This window comes from Pezoporus occidentalis, unplaced genomic scaffold, assembly GCF_034315485.1.
Source record: "Pezoporus occidentalis ecotype Australia unplaced genomic scaffold, CSIRO_AGI_Poc_V1 ctg54, whole genome shotgun sequence".
Taxonomy (NCBI): Eukaryota; Metazoa; Chordata; class Aves; order Psittaciformes; family Psittacidae; genus Pezoporus; species Pezoporus occidentalis.
In genome coordinates, this window is record NW_026915877.1 from 3,276,685 (window position 1) to 3,294,221 (window position 17,537).

At 41.7% G+C, this 17,537-nt stretch overlaps 2 protein-coding genes across 2 annotated transcripts in view; both read left to right on the top strand.

The window, feature by feature from the left end:
• The window catches only part of KIF5C (kinesin family member 5C), an 83,312-nt gene extending 75,717 nt beyond the window's left edge, over positions 1-7,595 (top strand). Inside the window, exons 25-26 of the mRNA XM_062637745.1 lie at positions 389-502; positions 3,846-7,595. Of these exons, the coding sequence (XP_062493729.1) occupies positions 389-495 (107 nt within the window). The 3' untranslated portion in view covers positions 496-502; positions 3,846-7,595. The remainder of the gene's footprint in view (positions 1-388; positions 503-3,845) is intronic.
• Positions 7,596-13,125: 5,530 nt separating this feature from the next.
• LYPD6B (LY6/PLAUR domain containing 6B) overlaps positions 13,126-17,537 on the top strand; it is a 52,461-nt gene continuing 48,049 nt past the window's right edge. Inside the window, exon 1 of the mRNA XM_062637782.1 lies at positions 13,126-13,359. The gene's annotated coding sequence lies outside the window, so the exon portion shown is untranslated. The remainder of the gene's footprint in view (positions 13,360-17,537) is intronic.

The window sequence follows — 17,537 nt, forward strand, 5'->3', positions numbered from 1 at the left end:
CAGTATTTCCTGCTGTATGCTGGAAACCTACTGACAGCTTTTTCTCAACGTCTTCTGGAACAATATAAATAGTCAAATTGAACATAGAAGGTACCTCACTGACCACCAAGTGGGTCCTCACTTCCCTCTGCTGTACAGACAGTTCGTAATCTTTGCAGAGACAAGGGCATGCATGGGAAGGCTAAATGGCCCTGTCACAAGCAGAAAATGGTTGTATTTCTTATTGGCCAAGGTAAGGGAATGCTGTGTTCCACAGAGTTAAATTACAGACTACTCTGCCAAGCACAGCTCCTTGTTTGGACACAATGGGGATTGTACTAGAGGAGAGGTAGAAAACTTTGTATTACAGCTAAATGTCTTGTTTGGTTTCCTACTTTTTACTCTGCAGCCAAGCCCATCCGCCCTGGTCATTACCCGGCATCTTCTCCAACGGCTGTCCATGCCATCCGCGGGGGAGGAATGTCAAACCCCACCTACTATCACAACACCAAATAGACAAGAAGTAAGACCGCAGTAACTTACTCATCTGTTCTTTCCCTGATCACCAAGTTTTCTTATATTTCAGTCTTGCTTTTAGAAGACCCACAATATTTTTTTCTAGTTGTAGTAGGAGTTGTTTGCTGATAGTTTAACTGTGAAAATTAGTAATCTTAGTAAGGAGTGCCTTGTTAGAATATTTTGCATGCTGCTGATGAGAGTTTTTATTTTAATGATTTATCACTTAAAATGTTTCTTAGAAAATGCTCTGGTAATGTGTACTGAAATTCACACATAGAGGCATGAAACTCATGTAGTAAAAATAGAGTTCCAGAGGTTCCTTTTGCCAGTATAATTTTCTGCTTTCTGCAACATGAATACGTTTCCATGTTGGGATATTTCAGCCTGGGACAGGGGTAGAGCTGCCATGAGTGGCAGCCTCACAGAGCTCTCCAAATTTAAGTGTCACAATTTGGCAGACTTAACTTTTGTTTCTTTTGCTTTGCACTCTTATTCAGCTCTCTTCAGAAAAAAAGAAAAAAATATTTTACTTTAATTGCAAGGGCTTGAAGGTTTCTCCTAAGCAAATATCTCATCCTGGAAAGATAAGCAGCATATTCCTGTGAGACTGCTTCATGTACCCTCCACATTCCATTTACTTCTTTAAATGCTGCTTACTTGTGAGGTGTTTTACATCTCTGTTATTTTAGATGGTAACTTTATGTTGCAGACCTACTGAAAGTTGGATGGTAATGAGTGGCTGTGAAAAGCAGCCAGTGGACTCCTAAATTGTCCCAAGTTTGGGGTCTTTTTCCTCCTTGAGTATTAATTCTGTTTTATGACTCTCTTCAGATAGTATGTGGTTTCCTTTAGGCACTTAGCATTCCTGAGTGTTTTTTTCCTTTTTGTTTTGGTTTTTTTTTTTTTTGAGAAAGTTTCATGTCATGCATGCATGCAAACCATCCATCACATCACACTCAAGCTGTTATTGTGTTGTGCAGATTGTTTCTGTTCATTGTGTTTTCCATGAGCCCTGTAGCTGCAAGCAACATATTTTTACTGTGGGTGAATTAGGGCAAATCTTTGCTGAGTGTGTTTGTGCATTAGTTCATTCTGAGCTGAAATTGGCTTTTCCGTCTCACAAATGACATAGCCTTTGCCTGTCTACTTCACTGCATTCCCACCTCTGTGAAAGAGCAAAGGGAAAAGAGTGTTTTACAGAGGCATGTAAAATATTTCCAAACATGTAGCAGCTGCTCCGTGGGGAAAAAAACTGCTACCTGCCTAAACTGGGTGGGCCATACACCATCTACTGTGAAATTAAATGTCAGACTCAAACAGGCCCCACATTAGGTATAGGTATATGTCAAGTGAACAAGTGTAGATTAATAAGAGGTATTTTAACAAATAAAGACACTTAAAACTAGATGAATGTATAAAAAGATAGGACTTTGGAAGTCAATAATAAGTAATCAGAAGGCATAGAATGTTTCTCAAATGTTTTAGATGCTGAGGTTTAGATTTGAGGGCAGTCAAGGATGAGCAGATTCAGGCCATGCTTGGAACATGTTGCAGAGAAGTTCATGGGCAATCGGAGTAGCAGAAAAATAAGATGGAAGGTCTTGGAAGAAACTGAGTAAACTTACACATTTCTGATTTCTGAAAAAGATTAGAAAAGAGAATCTGAAAATTAAACGGAATCCCTGCAGGTTGAAATGAAGCCATTTAAAAAGTGTGTATGTGTGGGTTTTCAAATTAATTGACAGTAGTGCTTCCCTATGGCTTTCATAGGTCTAGTTTCCTTATTGCTCAAGATTCGGTCTAATGCCCGGCTTTATTAGCTATTACATATTATATGCAAGGCAATAATTTTAAATGTTATAGGAGTTGGACTCGATGACCCTTACAGGTCCTTCCAAGTCAAGATATTCTGTGATTCTATTCTGTGATCACTACTCCTGAGAACCATGTTTTAGACTTCATAATTGGTTTTCCAACTCTGTCAAGTTCTAGATTTTTTATTTTTTTTACCTAGAAAGATCTCTTGAAGATGTAATAAACTAAGGCTGGGCAGTGAGGGTAGTCCTCATCAGTTTTGGTCCTTCAGTTAAGAAGATTATTGGCAAATTGCAAATATTTGGCTGCCAAATGTTTTGGGGAATATCAGAGTACTCTGAAATCTGAGCTCATTGGATGAAAGCCCAGGGGACTGAGTGTTAGTAATGGCACTACTTGTGCAGAGAAAATTTTACATAGATTATTTCCATAATGTCGCTGAGCCATTTCTATGCTCTGTAGAACTACATTGTGCTTTTGAATGGTGCAGTCTTACACAGCTAGAATTAGGTCACAACTTACTTTTATATTCCTTTAACAACAGTGAAATAAAGGTGGAGTTTCTATTGAAATATTTGCTGTCAAGTAACTTCTCTGTTTCTGGAATGAGAACTTTATGCCAGGATGAGATAAAATTTATCTTACATTCATTCAATATTCACATAACACAGATAATAGACACTGCTGTTAGACTGATCAGTGATTATGATTTATTAACTCATATCTGGTAAAATTTCTTCTGCAGAGCTGGCCAGAGCTGTGAGACTAATCAGGACAAAGTTCAGACTTCACCCAGTTTGGGCCACATTGCCCAGCTGCAGTGTGCATGATATAAGGAGATGATTTCTACCCCAGAAAACATAGTATTTGGTGAATAACAGCAGCAGATAGCATAGAAATGTGGGTGTTAATAAATTGTAGCTCTGAATTGCAAATTGCTGGTAGCTGGCTTAAAGAGGAGACTTAAGCCAAAGAGCATCTGCAGATCTTTACAAGATAATTCCTTACCCTGTCTACATTGCAGAGGTTATTGAAAATGTGCATGTATGTTATATCAAATTATACAGTGTCTTTTTATGATATTAGTATAATAGATATAAAATATTTTAATATATTTCTGTAAACATACACTTTTATATATATGTGTGTGTACACAAGGAAAGCACCTCTCAGTTGGGAGACATATAGAACAATATTTTGCATTTGTATTTTTTCATTCCTTCATTTTATCATAAGTTTTCAAATTCAACTGCAGTTACTTTCTTTACTTGTTTTATAAGAGAAGCACACATCTGCTTTTCAGCACAGCCAAGTGGCAACCAGTGGAGGGAAAAACTCCATTAAAAGAACAGAGAGATAAGAGCAAAAAAAAAGTTAGACCTTTAGATAGTGTTTATGCAGGACATAACACTGTGCTACAGGAGACAATTCACGTTTCTGTGAAGGGTAGGTATAGGTGAGTTGCCGTGTTGCGTATCTGCTTTCTAGTCTCAAAATCCACTAATCATCATTACCTTTCTTTCTTTCAACAGGTGAATTCCACTTAGCATGTTAAGGACTGTCATTAAGTCACTAGTTTCTTTTTCTCCCCTCTTCAATCAAATCCATGTCCTGTTCATCCTGCGCTTCCTACAACCATCTGCACTGCACTGGTCGCAGGTATTTTGAGCTTCATAGGATCCACACGTGTACAGAAGTGTCCAGCTCAACTCTTCTACAGATACTTGTACAATGTATTTAACATAACCATCTAAGTAATGATAGGAAGTCTGCCACTCAGAATCTCTCACTGACTGCGTTTGACCCCTTGGCGCTTGTTAGGTTGGGGCTTCTACACTCAGATAGATGCTTTTTCAAAGTCTTCTGTTGCATCAGTAAATCCTGACTTTTGGCATCAAAGAATTAACTATTCAAAGACAAAGTGCCATCAAAGGCAGGTGATTGTGCTGTCATGACTGATTTACTGTATAATATACATATTATTTTATATTTTTAGGGGATGAAAATGTGCTGCTATATGATTTAATTTTACCGCTTACATTTTCAGAAGTAAATTTCCCCAAAGAACCATTTGTAATATCCTGATAAAATCCTTGGACTGTATAAAATAACCTTTATTGCAGTACCTGGTAAAGATCAAATGGGATGCAGAGAAATCTGTTAGTATAGATCTAGGTTTTGAAGTTTGGTAGTTACATGAGTATATCTGTGTGACCTATCTTGTAATTAAGATCAGATCTGCTTGTAGTTCTCCCTACAGTGGTGGGGTTTCCTGGAGTGTAATGGCTAGCCATGTGTTTGTAAGCATTGTTCTCTATGAAATTTTGAAGGCTTTCAGAATGCTGTGGAAATCTTGTCTTGGAAAAGTAGACAAGCATCCCTCCACCCCCCTTTCCCCTTCCCACATGCCTTCAGCAAGCCCTGATCTGTTCACACCAGAATTCAGATACTGATGAGTGAATGGTCCCCCACCAGAACAGATGCTACCTTAAAGAAACAAAAAAATATAAATGTCCCACAAACCCCAGATCCTACCTTAAAAAAATTAGAGAGAGATTCCAAAAGGAGGCAAGAGTTTTATGCTTGAACTGTCCTTTGCAAACAAAATTTTGGAATATTTTTGTTAGGAAGTGAAGAGCAGACTTCAGGAGGAAAAGAATGTCCTTCTAAGTTACCATATGCAAGTCACCCTACTAATGGTACTCTCATTCTCCCAAAGATGAGGATGAGACTGCTTGCCTTTTGTGGACCTCTTTCATGCCAGTAAAGATTCTCCATCTTCTCAGCAAGGGGGCACTGGAATCGTTCTGGGAAGGTTCCACTGGCAGGCAGAAGCTCCTTCTCCTCCTCCCTGCCTACCACTTCTGTGCCACAAACACCTGTCCTGGTTCATATGTGGGTAGTATGCACCATTACGTCCTAACAAAGTGTGGAGTCTAGGAAGGTCATGGCTGAGCATAGCCCTCTAGTCTTTATTTGCAGAGGTTTGCTCTTACTTATTTTTTTTTAAATTTCTGAATGTGTTTGTTAGTAGACATAGAACTTAGTTAATGTAGAGCCTTTTGAAAGATTGTGAATTGACTTGAGGTATTTTTTTTCTACTGAAATTATTTAGGTTGTTGCAAAGTAAGTTAGACTTAATTTAACATTTTTTTTAATGTTGCACTATTTTGAGGAGCGTTTTGCTAAAAATATTTAATGAAGTTGCAAACTTGCATGTATTTAATTTATTTTGTATTTTCCAAAGTTTTATATTTTCTTTCTTTACGTGCATGTGCACTGCCAGAAAATGAACTGTGAACTTGCCGTATGCAATCTTCAATAAAATCACTAATTCAGAACTACTCTGTACTATCTTATCAGCTATTCAGCGCTGAAATTTCTACTATGAACTAACAATCCTCTTGTTTCGCTTCTAAAACGGTTGTCTGGAAGAAGATACCAAACTGAATTGCTGTCAAAGATTTTGTACTGTAGTAAGACTTTTGTTCTATCTTGAATTCAAAGTTTGATACGGAAGTATATTGTAGATGCAGCATTAGCTTAAAAAAAAATGCATTAAACTCTCTGCCACCATCACTGTTAGTTATGCACGGCAGTTTAGACAGCTTTCTTCAGCTTGAGTAATAAGTTAGCTTTGACATCTCTTAATTGTGCTAGTGCTGATCAGCCAGTCAGTTCATCTAGCTAAAATGATGTAAGTTTCTCCAAGTTAACTTTTACATCAAGACTGTAGGAGGACTTTCTATAACTGAAATGCTGAGAGGATGCCTTAGGCTAAAGTTCTCAAAACGACATACGGAAGATACTTACTTGATTGGAAATGATTAGTTGTCAATTGAACTTCCTCTGCTTATGTATAGATTCTTGGTTTGTAAGCCTATTTTAATTAGGCAACTTAAGTTTGTATTGCGTATTGTATATTCAACTTTTGTACCATTTTTAAGTCTTACACATTTTATATAGAGAAATGAAAACCACATCTCTGCAGAGAACAAAACCTGTGTCTTGCTATTTCCACTACTTGATGCTCTCTGACTTTCTTTGCTATTTGAATGTTGTGTTAAATTTTCTAAGGTTAATTTTAAAGTTGTGTTTGTATAGTGCAAATCAAGTTTCACATCTAATATGTCATGCATGGGATACATTTTGGTGGAAATACCGTACACAAATGGAAAACATAACTCAGATGGAACTAAAGTGCATATTGTTCTTTTTGCTAGTAATTAAATGTGTTTCCTGCTCACTTGAGCTTCTCTTAATGATATGTTCAAATATCTTGTGTTTATGTTCAAATATCTTGTGTTTGTCCTTGAGTTCACATTTCATTAACTTGCTTTCTCTAAAACAAGGAACGTTTTAAACCTGGAAAGATCTTGGCTGATGCATTTTTAAATTTGGACTTAGCAAGGGTGAGAGCGGATTATCCTGAGTATATTGCAAATTAAAAAATAAGTCACAGTAAAACTATACAATAGTTTCTGCTTACAGAACCTTAAGAATAACTTTTATATTTCATATTATAAAGCCTAATGGACAAATATACACATTTGCCTGAAATATTTATAAGTAAGGCTTAGAAATAAAATATTGTAAGCTGAACATTGTGTTATTTGAATAAATGGTGATGGAGGTCCAAAAGGAAAGAAAAGGCCTGATCAGATTTCCATTACTGGAGGAGAAAGACCTTGTGTAAACAAGAATGAAGTTCATGTCAATTGGAAATGGAAGGGGAAAAAAAAAACACAAATTGGCAGGATAATCTTAATCTACCCTTGCGTTGATTTCCATCTTCACTGTGCCTGTTTGAACTGTAAAGTGCACTGGACAACACCCGCTGTGCAGGATGGGACACTGATCCACCCATTCCTCTCTGGCTCTCACAATATTGTCCATTGAAACACTTTTTGTTGTGGGAGAACCACGGGGGTTGAGGCATTCTGTAAATTATACCTGTCTAGTTTGTAAAGTGTGTAATGTGTACTGCAGATGTGTATTCTCTGGGCTCTATGTATCTTTACAGTAGTGTTCAATTTAGGAAAAAAATAAATTGTGGACACGTTTTGCTGGTAACAAGGGGAAATTTTTTGCCATTGCATCAAACGATGCTGAAATATATTAAACTCTTGATAGCAAACCCAAACCCTCTTCCCCCATCCCATGGAGATAAGTCTTTTATCTTCATTCTAAAATTCTATCTCAGATGGATGGATACACTGGCAGACTGCATGATGTATCATTCGAAAACTGCTACAGTGGATAATAAAGCTGAACTAAACTTTGCAGTGTGCGTGTTGTGTGACACGTTACGTACAGCATCTCTGGTACGTACGGGCACTCTGCGTGTGTTTGTGACATGTAGGAGTGACCCGTTCACTGGAACTGTGCTTGAGGGTGTGCTGGAGCCCATATCCAAGACCACTTTCTGGATTTTAGCTTTTCCTCTAAGTCTGTAGCAAGTAATTAGAAGACTTGGATGACTCACTGGGAAATGAACAAAGGATTATTTTTATTTTTTTTTTTTATAAATCCATTTTCACTGCTACCTCTCCATAGAAATATGCCTTCTTCCTACTCTTCTTCAGCCTGGAGGATGACGGGGAGATTCTTCCACTTACCGTCTGCATGCATTTCTATTTTATAGGGATGTTACACTCACTTTATATACAGGGTAAGGGAGTAAAAGTTCCTGTGTCCTTGCTGCCTCCACCAGGTCATACGCAGGAACTTTATGAACAACTTATTTTCAGTAATTATTATGCTGAGTGTTTCTCAATTCTGTTGTTAACTCTTCTACTCAGGAATGCAAATTTCTGGCACTCCAGAATTTCTGTAGAAATGAATTGGTTTTTGCTGCTGAGTAGATTTCTGATGAGGATTATGTGGGTTTGCACTGTTACTTAAGGTGTACTCACGCTGCTTTCAGCTGGGGCCTGCTTGGCACCCAGAAGCACAGGAAGCCCCTTGCAGCCAGGCTCCGTCAGTGCTCTTGCTGGAGATGGGTGGCCAATGGTCAGTGGGGCAAGTGCAGGTCTCCAGAACCTAGGTAAAACGTCACTGAGCAGCTAAGAATTTAGATGCACTAACTTACATAGATACACTAGTATAATCATGCTGATAAATATAGTATGTTTACTAGGACAGGCCACTGTCAGAGCAGGCTTAGAAGTTAAGTCTTAAAATTTGGAGTCTACTCCAAATCAGAATGAACTTTTGATTGCTCTACTTTTGGTGCAGAGAAGGCACTTCTTAATGCTCTCTGAGCAGCTACTGTCTGCAGGATGAAGAACTTTGGCTCTAGCAGGAAGAGGCTTTCAAATTTGGATGGTTTATATTAGGGAGAGCAGGGAGTGCCGAATATTCCCTGCTAGTCCTGCAGAGGAGGGCAAACGCTGCATGGTGCTGTACTACAGACCTTCTTCCATGCATCAAAAAGATGCACTCTTTAAGATCTCTTAGATAAAGCTTGTGCCTGGAGGACAAACTCAATTGTAGAGTGGACTGTTTGCAAGCATAACCCTACAATTTCATTTTCAGAATATAGGATTGCAGGAGTTAATTAACTCATTATCAAAGCAACACAAATTATTGTATCCGTTTCCAAGATTCAGCTTACACAAGAGTACAGTGGAAAACAACGGAGAGGGGTTCTCATCCACAGAAAAAATACTTGGTGCAAATCATAGAATACTAGAATGGTTCAGGTTGGAAGGGACCTTAAGGGCCATCTGGTTCCAGCCCCCTGCCACAGGCAGGGACACCTTTCACTACACTGGGTCACTCAAAGCCCCGTCCAACCTGGCCTTGAACACTTCCAGGGATGGGGCAGCCACAAAATGCGCAAATCTATCGCTACTGATGAAAATACTTCTTAGCTAAAACTTAAATACTTAAAATTTATCTTTTGGCAGAGCTGAACTCAATGGTGACTATTTATCCTAAAATGAGGACCTTCAATAGTTTTGGCTTAACATAGCGGTCATGCTTCAGCTTATGCTTTCTGTGCTTCTGATACCCAACTCAAACTGGTGTCAGGCCAGGGGCAGAGGCATTCATTCCTGTGGGTGCCTGAAGGCCAAGGAGGTATCCGCCAAGTCCCAGCAGGTAAGGGAGGTTTCAGGAGCTGCTGTCTGTCAGGTCTATCCCCTTGGATAATGCTGGCAGCGCACCTCCCTCCTGCAGGTTCCAGGATCGTCCAAGCCCCTTGACAAGCTTTGCATTCGCTTGAAAACACCACTTTGTAGGTGACAATCTCAGTGCAGTCGCCTAATACCTGAAGCACTCTGAACGTGGCTCACAGCGGGGAACGCGCAGACCGAGTACCTGAGCTGACTGTACGCCTCGCTTGAAACCTGCCTTAAAGCCGAGCGCCCATCGGCTTCGCTACCTGCTTTGCCATATGGCTTACAGGCGGAGGGGTCGCTGAGGCCCGGCCTTGCCCCGCGCCCGGACCCTCCGCCCCTTCAGCCTTCGGGGCCCGGAGCCTCTTCAGCGGCAGGCGAGACCGCCGCTTCGCCCTCTGTCGCCGGGCGCGGCCGCTGGCCCTGGGGCATCGCCGTAGTTCTGCGGGCAGCCAACCCGCCCGGCAGGGCTGCGCGGCGCCGCCGGGGGGCGGGCATGGGGGTGTCCGAGCCTCTCGCTCCCCGCCCTGGCCCCACCTCCGCCGGGCAGCCAGCACCGCCCGTCTCCTGCGGAGCCAGGGGCGCCGCTGCCGGTGTCCCACACCGGCTGCCGTGTCACGACGAGCCCGGGGTCCCCCGGCTCTGAGGGTGAGTTACCCCGGCCCGGGCAGAGGGAGTCCCTGCTAGGCGAGGAGGGGAAGGGGCCCAGGGCCCAGGGGGCTGAGAGGCGGGAAGGGTGGGCGGGCCGGCCCCTTGCCGCGGGTCGGCTCCTTGCCGCGGGTCCACTCGGCCCGGTGTCTTCCTCGCCGGGTGGGCGCCGATCCCGGCCGTTAGCCGGGGGCAGGAGACTCGGTGTAAGCCTCCTGGTTCTGGGCGGCAGATGCAGTGAAACTTGCGGGGAAGAGCGAGGCTGTGAGAAGCGGAGGGTGCTCAGCGTCAAGTGCCTCAGATCCAAAATATAGAGTGTGTTTTACAGGTATGTCGTAAAATTGCAGTTATTACAACATTGTTCTTCGTGATTATATAGCTGGAAAAAGAAACAGCTCCCCCTGATTCACAGTATGTCAGCAAACTTTTTGCTCTTTAAAAAGTGCATTAGGCTTCTCTGTAGAAAATAACAAAATACTAAAATACGTTATGAAGCAAATACAAGTAAGTAAATGATACAAGTAAGTAAAATGCATGTGAAAATGCATCAGCAGGTGCTGGTCCCATGCTGGCAGGTTGTAGGAGTGCATCCCTTTGCCTGGCGTTCCTCCTGAGAACGACCGTGGGTTTCTTGTGTGTTTCCTGTATGCGACTATATATTCATACGTTGAGCTAGGCTGTGAGGTTCCCGGAACAGTGTTTGGCAGTGTTTATGTGGTACTGAGGGCTTGGTTCTTGTGAGGCCTATGGGTGCTCTGGTAATACAGTTAATGAAAACAGTCCCAGGGTTGATGAGTGTATAGGGTTCGTGCAGATAGAACTGGTTTGCAAGACTCAGCTGGTTGATTCCTAAGGGCAATCTCAGGAAAATAGGTTCTTATGATTTCCCGTCTGTCAGAGGGTAATGCGGGTAGAGCCTGGAACCGCAGATGCAGAGATCAGAGCAATTGCAGGGAGCCATGTACTGCACCTCTTTCATAAATACAGTACTGGTAATCCCAGATGCTCAGATAATGAGTCAAGTTTCCCTCCCTCAATAAACATGTTTTTGTTTAAAATAATAAAATATTTAATGCTGAGATTTCTGTTTCTCAGTTTGGTTTTGGATAGTTAAGTCTAAAGTTTTTAGGCTTCCTCTATGAATTTCCCTATTGCAGCACCCCATTCTGCCTTTCCTTGGATGAGTTTTTAAGAAAAGGACAAAAACGTAAAGGTTTACAGTGGCAAAGAGTCAAGTCCTCCCTTGCATTTGAGGACATATACACCAGCTTGGAGAAAGAGAATTCAAAGCTGAAAGGGTACGTCCTCATTCTGGTGCAGCTGCCTTGCCTTGGCAGTGCCAGTTGGACCCCACCAAGTATGGCCAGGCCATGTACCAGCAGTACAGTCCTGCAGGTGAATTCCAGAGGTAATTGCGGATGGAAGTTTTATAGCAGGGATGAAAGGAGTTGTCCTGTTCGTTACAGCGGGCACGTCTTGGTGATTCATCAATCTCTGCATGGTAATACTTTTGCTCTTCTAGTCAATCCACAATTAACTTCGCTACCATTGTTGCTGATGAGAGCTTTGCCCTCTGCTCATCATGCATTACTTGCTTTAAGTCAATTAGCATTTCCCAGTTTGGTAATTGCAGCATTCTGTTCACAGCCAGCCACATCCTCTCAGTGACATGCCTTCCAGAGCAGGCAATCTTAGGACTTTTTGCCTTAGCCTGGTTTTGTTAGAGCTGTATCTCCAATGCTTGACATTCAGGATTCTGGTTATGTGATGTTAACTGTCAGGAGTCAGTAAATCCTGTAATCAGCTTATATGGGATGGATCCCATGTGTTGATCCTCGAAACACTTCTGATGAGTTCCATCCTCTAGCTGGCACCAGGTGCTGGATGCTTTATCTGGCAGAAAGAAGAGGAGGAGTATAGCCAAAGAGAGAGTAGATATGGTTTCTTTGGCAGGGAGGCGTGCAGTTGGCAAGTACTAGGTGCTGCAGGGGCAAGAATCTGTGTTACAACGATGGGCACCTTTTCCTGCACCCTTGGGAGCTCTGAGGAAGAGACACCTGTACCTTGCTAACTTATATGCTGATTCATGCCACACAGTTTACCACAATCTTTTCTTGCTTTATTTTCTATTTGACCAAACTTGGGAGATAAAGATGTCATCATCCAGCTTTACTCAGCACTTGTCAGGCCACACCTTGAATACTTGTTGAGTTTTGGTCTCCGCTATACACAAAAGATGTGGACAGGCTGGAGAGGGTCCAGAGAAGGGCCACAAAGTTGATCCGAGGGCTGGGAAGCTGTGTGAGGAAAGGCTGAGAGATCTGGACTTGTTCAGCCTGGAGGAAAAAAGGCTCAGGGGAGACCTTATCACCATGTTCCAGGATTTAAAGGGTGGCTACAAAGAAGATGGAGACTCCCTTTTCACAAGGAGTCACATGGAAAAGATACAGGGTAATGGGTACAAGTTACTCCTGCAGAGATTCTGACTGGCCACAACAGGGAAGTTTTTCACCGTGAGAACAATCAGCCATTAGAATAATCTCCTCAGGGAGGTGATGGATTCTCCAGCACTGGACGCATAAGATTCGGCTGGACATGGTACTAGGCCATCTACACGTCATGCTTGGCCTAGAAAGGTTGGGCCATAGGGAATGTTTCCTTTTACCCTGTTGATGCAAGCTGTGTCAGTTTTGTTGGAGAGCCCCATCTGAAACTGGGAGTTGCAAACTTGGGTTTCAGACCAGAAGTCACTCGAACTGTTGGGCGAGCTACAGCGAGTCCCACCCCTCCCTGCCAGACACCTTCAGTGCAGACAGCAGGTACGGCACGCGGCAGCAGAAGTGAGGGAAGGAGAATTGAGTATTAAGGGAGGGTGCTTAATGCCTCTCCAGGAGAACAAGGTAGTTGAAGGGTGAGGAATTTTCCAGAGCTGTTATTTCTCAGTCCAAATGGGCCCTACACTGCACCCAAAAAACCAAACAAGAGAAACCCAAAACACCTCTCCTCTACCTTACTGTCTTTCTAGAGGGGTCATTTAGAACAAAAGTTCTCCATCTGGAAACAGATTCTGGTGCATGAATTCTGATACAGATTCTCCTTTTTTTTTTTTTTTTTTCCCCCCCAAGTCTAAATTCCTCAATATTTTCTTCCCTTTCTTCATGTCTAGGGTTCTGGATATTGTGAACTCAGAGGAAAGGAATGCTTCGGTTATTCACGTGCGTGACTCAAAGGACTTCTGGATGAGGTGCATATCTAACAGTTCAGAAGTGGTGGAAAGGTATATACAATAGTGCCACACCAATAAACTTCAGAAGGAATTTCAGATTACAGACTTCCTTAAGGATTGAGTTATACTGTATGATGCATGTGTTGCTGGCAGTTATTTTTCCATTAATTGCTGTGAGAATCTTTTAGTCTAAGTAAGAGGCTTCATCTTCTAGCCTTTGCATGTGCTTTCAGCAGGCATTTGATTACTGGGCTGGTTATTCTGAGTGCCAAATGCTGAAAGGAAGGTTCAGTATAACTGTTTGCATTTGTTGTTTTTCTTGCTCAGAACCTAGTGCCCGTGAGAAGCCAGAACACAAGGCACAAGCTACAGTCAGTTTCTGTGGTTCTGCTCTATCTATGCCAACAAAGCTAGATTGGGGTTTCTTGCCTGAAGCTTGAGGCTTTTTGATGTACCCAGTTTGAACTACAGGCTTTGGCGAGGTACCAAATGAGGGTAAAATGGCATTCATGTGGTCTAGATTTAGCTTTGATATTTAAACAAATCTGAACTGTTGTGTGAAACCTGCTTGAAATAAAATTACAATATCACTTTACAGATCTAGAAATGGGACGGTAAAGGGTTAGAACATGAGACTTAGTGAAAAGATCTAGGCTCTAGCTATATTCTGACTTGCTGAATGGTTCTAGACAAGTCCGTCTTTTTTCTACCTATTTCTTGTCTTGTTACTGGTAATAATGATGACTTTTCTTTTTCCAGGGGTTGCTGTGAAAATTGATCAGTTTGTAAAGAATTCTCGGTGCAAACAGCACTGCAGTGATAGCATTATTAAGGGTGTGGGTTTCACTCCAAGGAATTAAAGTACATTGAGCTTTCCCATGTTCCAGTCTAACCATGTACTGCAGTACATATGGGACGTGGAATTCTCTCCTATTAAGGATGGCAGTAGGTCAGGTGGGGTGGTGGGAATGTCTGGGATGAAGGTGTCTACTTGGAAGTTTCTGTAAAGCCTATAGCATGACTAGAAAAAGTTATTTTCAGGGTCAGGTCATCCAGCTTTAAATTGCTAGAGCATTTAAAAAATCCTGTGAACTCTATTTCCTTTTCTGTTTCTTCTCACAGTCCATAAAATGGTTTAATAACAAATCCCATCTCTCAAGAGTGTGGCGGGAAACAGCTGTCTGCCTGTTTGAAATGTTGAGATTAAAAAACCCCACATTGTACTGTTTGTTAATCAGTGAGTTATGTAAGTCACTCAGGTGTGGACTGGGACCTCACTAACAGTCACAAAAGTTATTCTGAGGTTTATACATGTGTCATGCAGACGGCTGGTTGAAACCCATCCTGACCTCAGTGCTCCTGATGAGAATTGTGGACTTTTAGGTCTAATGGCAAGGCTGTGCTTTGTAAATGTTTCCTACACCCTTGCAATCTAAATATGCCAGTTTGTCCAAGACCTGTTTAAACTGACATAGCTTGTTTGAACCGCACTGACTTGCAGATCAATCAAATCGTCACCTCTGTGGTGACCATCTGAGCTGGGGAAGGAGGAGATTGCTGCTCCTGCTGGGAAGGCTGAATGGGGCTTGGGGGTGTTTTCACTGACAGCTCTCAAGCCAGGGGAAGGTCCACTGTGTCCTGCAGAATGTATCTGGCTAGCTTCATGGAAAGAAGTCGTCATCCTTCGTTTTTTAAAATAGGAGTACATGCTGATAAGCAAAATGAGCAGAGTGGCTTGCAGTAAGTATTAAAAAAGTCATGTGTACAAATAGATTGAACTTCCTACTCAAAATTTTGAAACACAATTGGTGTCACACTCCTAATTTGTTTTGCTCATAAATTAGTGTCTGTGAAAAACATTTTCTTTCTTATGTTAAAGTGGCCTTGTGTCTCTATAAAGAAATGTGTCTACCTTCCCCGTAGCCTAAGAAGGCTACACAAGTATTTCCAAATGATAGAGAAGCTAAGACTGAATCCTTAGGTCTGTCTTGGTTTATGTAGATTAAAAACTAATACCACTTATAGGAGCAATACTTGGTTTGTATCTATGTATTTGCACTAGATTTAAATGCAGGATATTGTAATTTCTGACTGTTATTTAAATGGAAATGTGGCAAACAAAAAAAATCCCTCCATAAAATACTATCTTTAGCAGTTTCTAGGCCCTTGGTATAATAATCATCCCTCCCAAAATTGCTCCATAAAATCTTGTGGCATACTTGTAGATTATCGCTTATTTATATCTTAAATACAATGTCATGTTCAAGGTCTGGACTGCAGAACGCATTTCGGAGTTTGAAAGAACAGGTTGCCATACTAGACTGGCTCATAATCTTGGATCTGCAAAGTTGCCTCTGGCAGTGATGAATAACTTATGCTTCAGGGAAGACTTATATCCTCTATTATGCACCTACCCAATTGGGCAATGTCAAAAACAGAAAGATGTGCGTAAGATTATCTTTCTGACCCCTGCAGATCATGCCCTGAAGTGTGGTGATTACCCTTCTGAGAGTCTAAACACGCATAAGTGCAGATGGTAGCAGTTACAGTCATCTAATCCTTTTTTTGAAAAATGCTGCCCCAGCTTTGTCTTGATGTGAATAAACCTGTTGTGGCAAATTGCACTAATTCAGAGCTCAACTTAATACACAGAAATGGAGCTAAAAGCTTATGAAGTAGAGAGAAATACAGGCATACGTACCTTATATGGCTAACGTTGTAAGCATTAGGCGTATCCTCTCAGTGCTTAAACCCTTTGTTACAGGTACTGTTAGACTTAAACTTCATTTCAGGCCAAATATGAAGAGTTTTGGTGCCTACGTAAGGAAAACATGTTAGATGTGAGCTCAAAGAGCTGATATTCCTTCTTTCAACTGGTAACTAAGAAAATCCATTTTGGGTGTAGTTTCTCATGGCCATGTTTCCTTTAGCTCATGGCTTTGCGGCTGCAGAACATCAGGTGGGTGTTCAGGTCCTGACACTGTTCTCTGTCTGGGGTTCTCATTTTTCCTTGAAGTCCAGTCTCCATCTGTTGTGCCTGGGTCAAGTAATGTAACATTTTCCTTAGACCCTTCATTACAGTTGTTTCTGTAGTTCCCAGCTCTCTGTAGTTGCAGAACTGTAGGATAATCTTCTGGTGTTTCATCCAGGAGTGGTGGGACAGAGAACACTGTCAGTTGCTTGATCTCAGCTATCCAGGGTAATGTGAATATATAAAATATATATATATAAATATATAAAGGGGGAGTGTCACGAGGATGGAGCCAGGCTCTACTCAGTGGCAAACAATGATAGGACAAGGGGTAATGGGTACAAACTGGAACACAAGAGGTTCCACTTAAACTTGAGAAGAAACTTCTTCTCAGTGAGGGTGACAGAACACTGGAACAGGCTGCCCAGGGAGGTTGTGGAGTCTCCTTCCCTGGAGACATTCAAAACCCGCCTGGACACATTCCTGTGTAACATTATCTAGGTGTTCCTGCTCCGGCAGGGGGATTGGACTAGATGATCTTTTGAGGTCCCTTCCAATCTCTAGCATACTGTGGTACTGTGATACTGTGATGTGGCTGCAACAAAATTTGAGTCTGCTCAAATGGCAAGTCCCGTATCCTTACTTTAAGCCTACAGGTCAAACATTTAAATAGAACCCGAGATTACTGTGGTTCTTCCTTCTTTTGGGGGTGTTCAAGAACAGTCTGGTTTTCGGACACTAGTACACTGGGATTATAGAATAAATGGTGAATTTTCAGCTATAGCTGAAGACATGACTCTTAGTCTCTGTTTAGTACATGTCTGTTTAACATTCCACTTGTAGGCACAGGTTCAAGGTGATGGTATCTGATATGCCTTACAAAGTTTGTAGAATCAAATTAAAGGATGTTTATATAAACATACTATTTTCAAGTTATAAAGAAAGCAACAGCAGAGATTACAGAAGTCAGTAAAGCAGTTTGTCCAAACAAGCTAGACGTGAGAGATACTGGCACAGCAGCTGTTCCTCTGGGATATCAGTTATTAAAACACCATGTGGTTGTAAGGGCTGGGGAATCTCCCTGCGCACAGTTTATTCTGGGTGCTAATTTCAGTTTTGGGCTGCATTCTGTTCCTCTTAATGGTTTTCTTTTTAAGAATACTACAACATTGCCTGATATCCATGAGATAAGGGAAAGATTACTGCAGTTTCAGGAAAGCCTTCCTGTGGTGGTGGTTATTGGTGGTTTGTTTTTTTG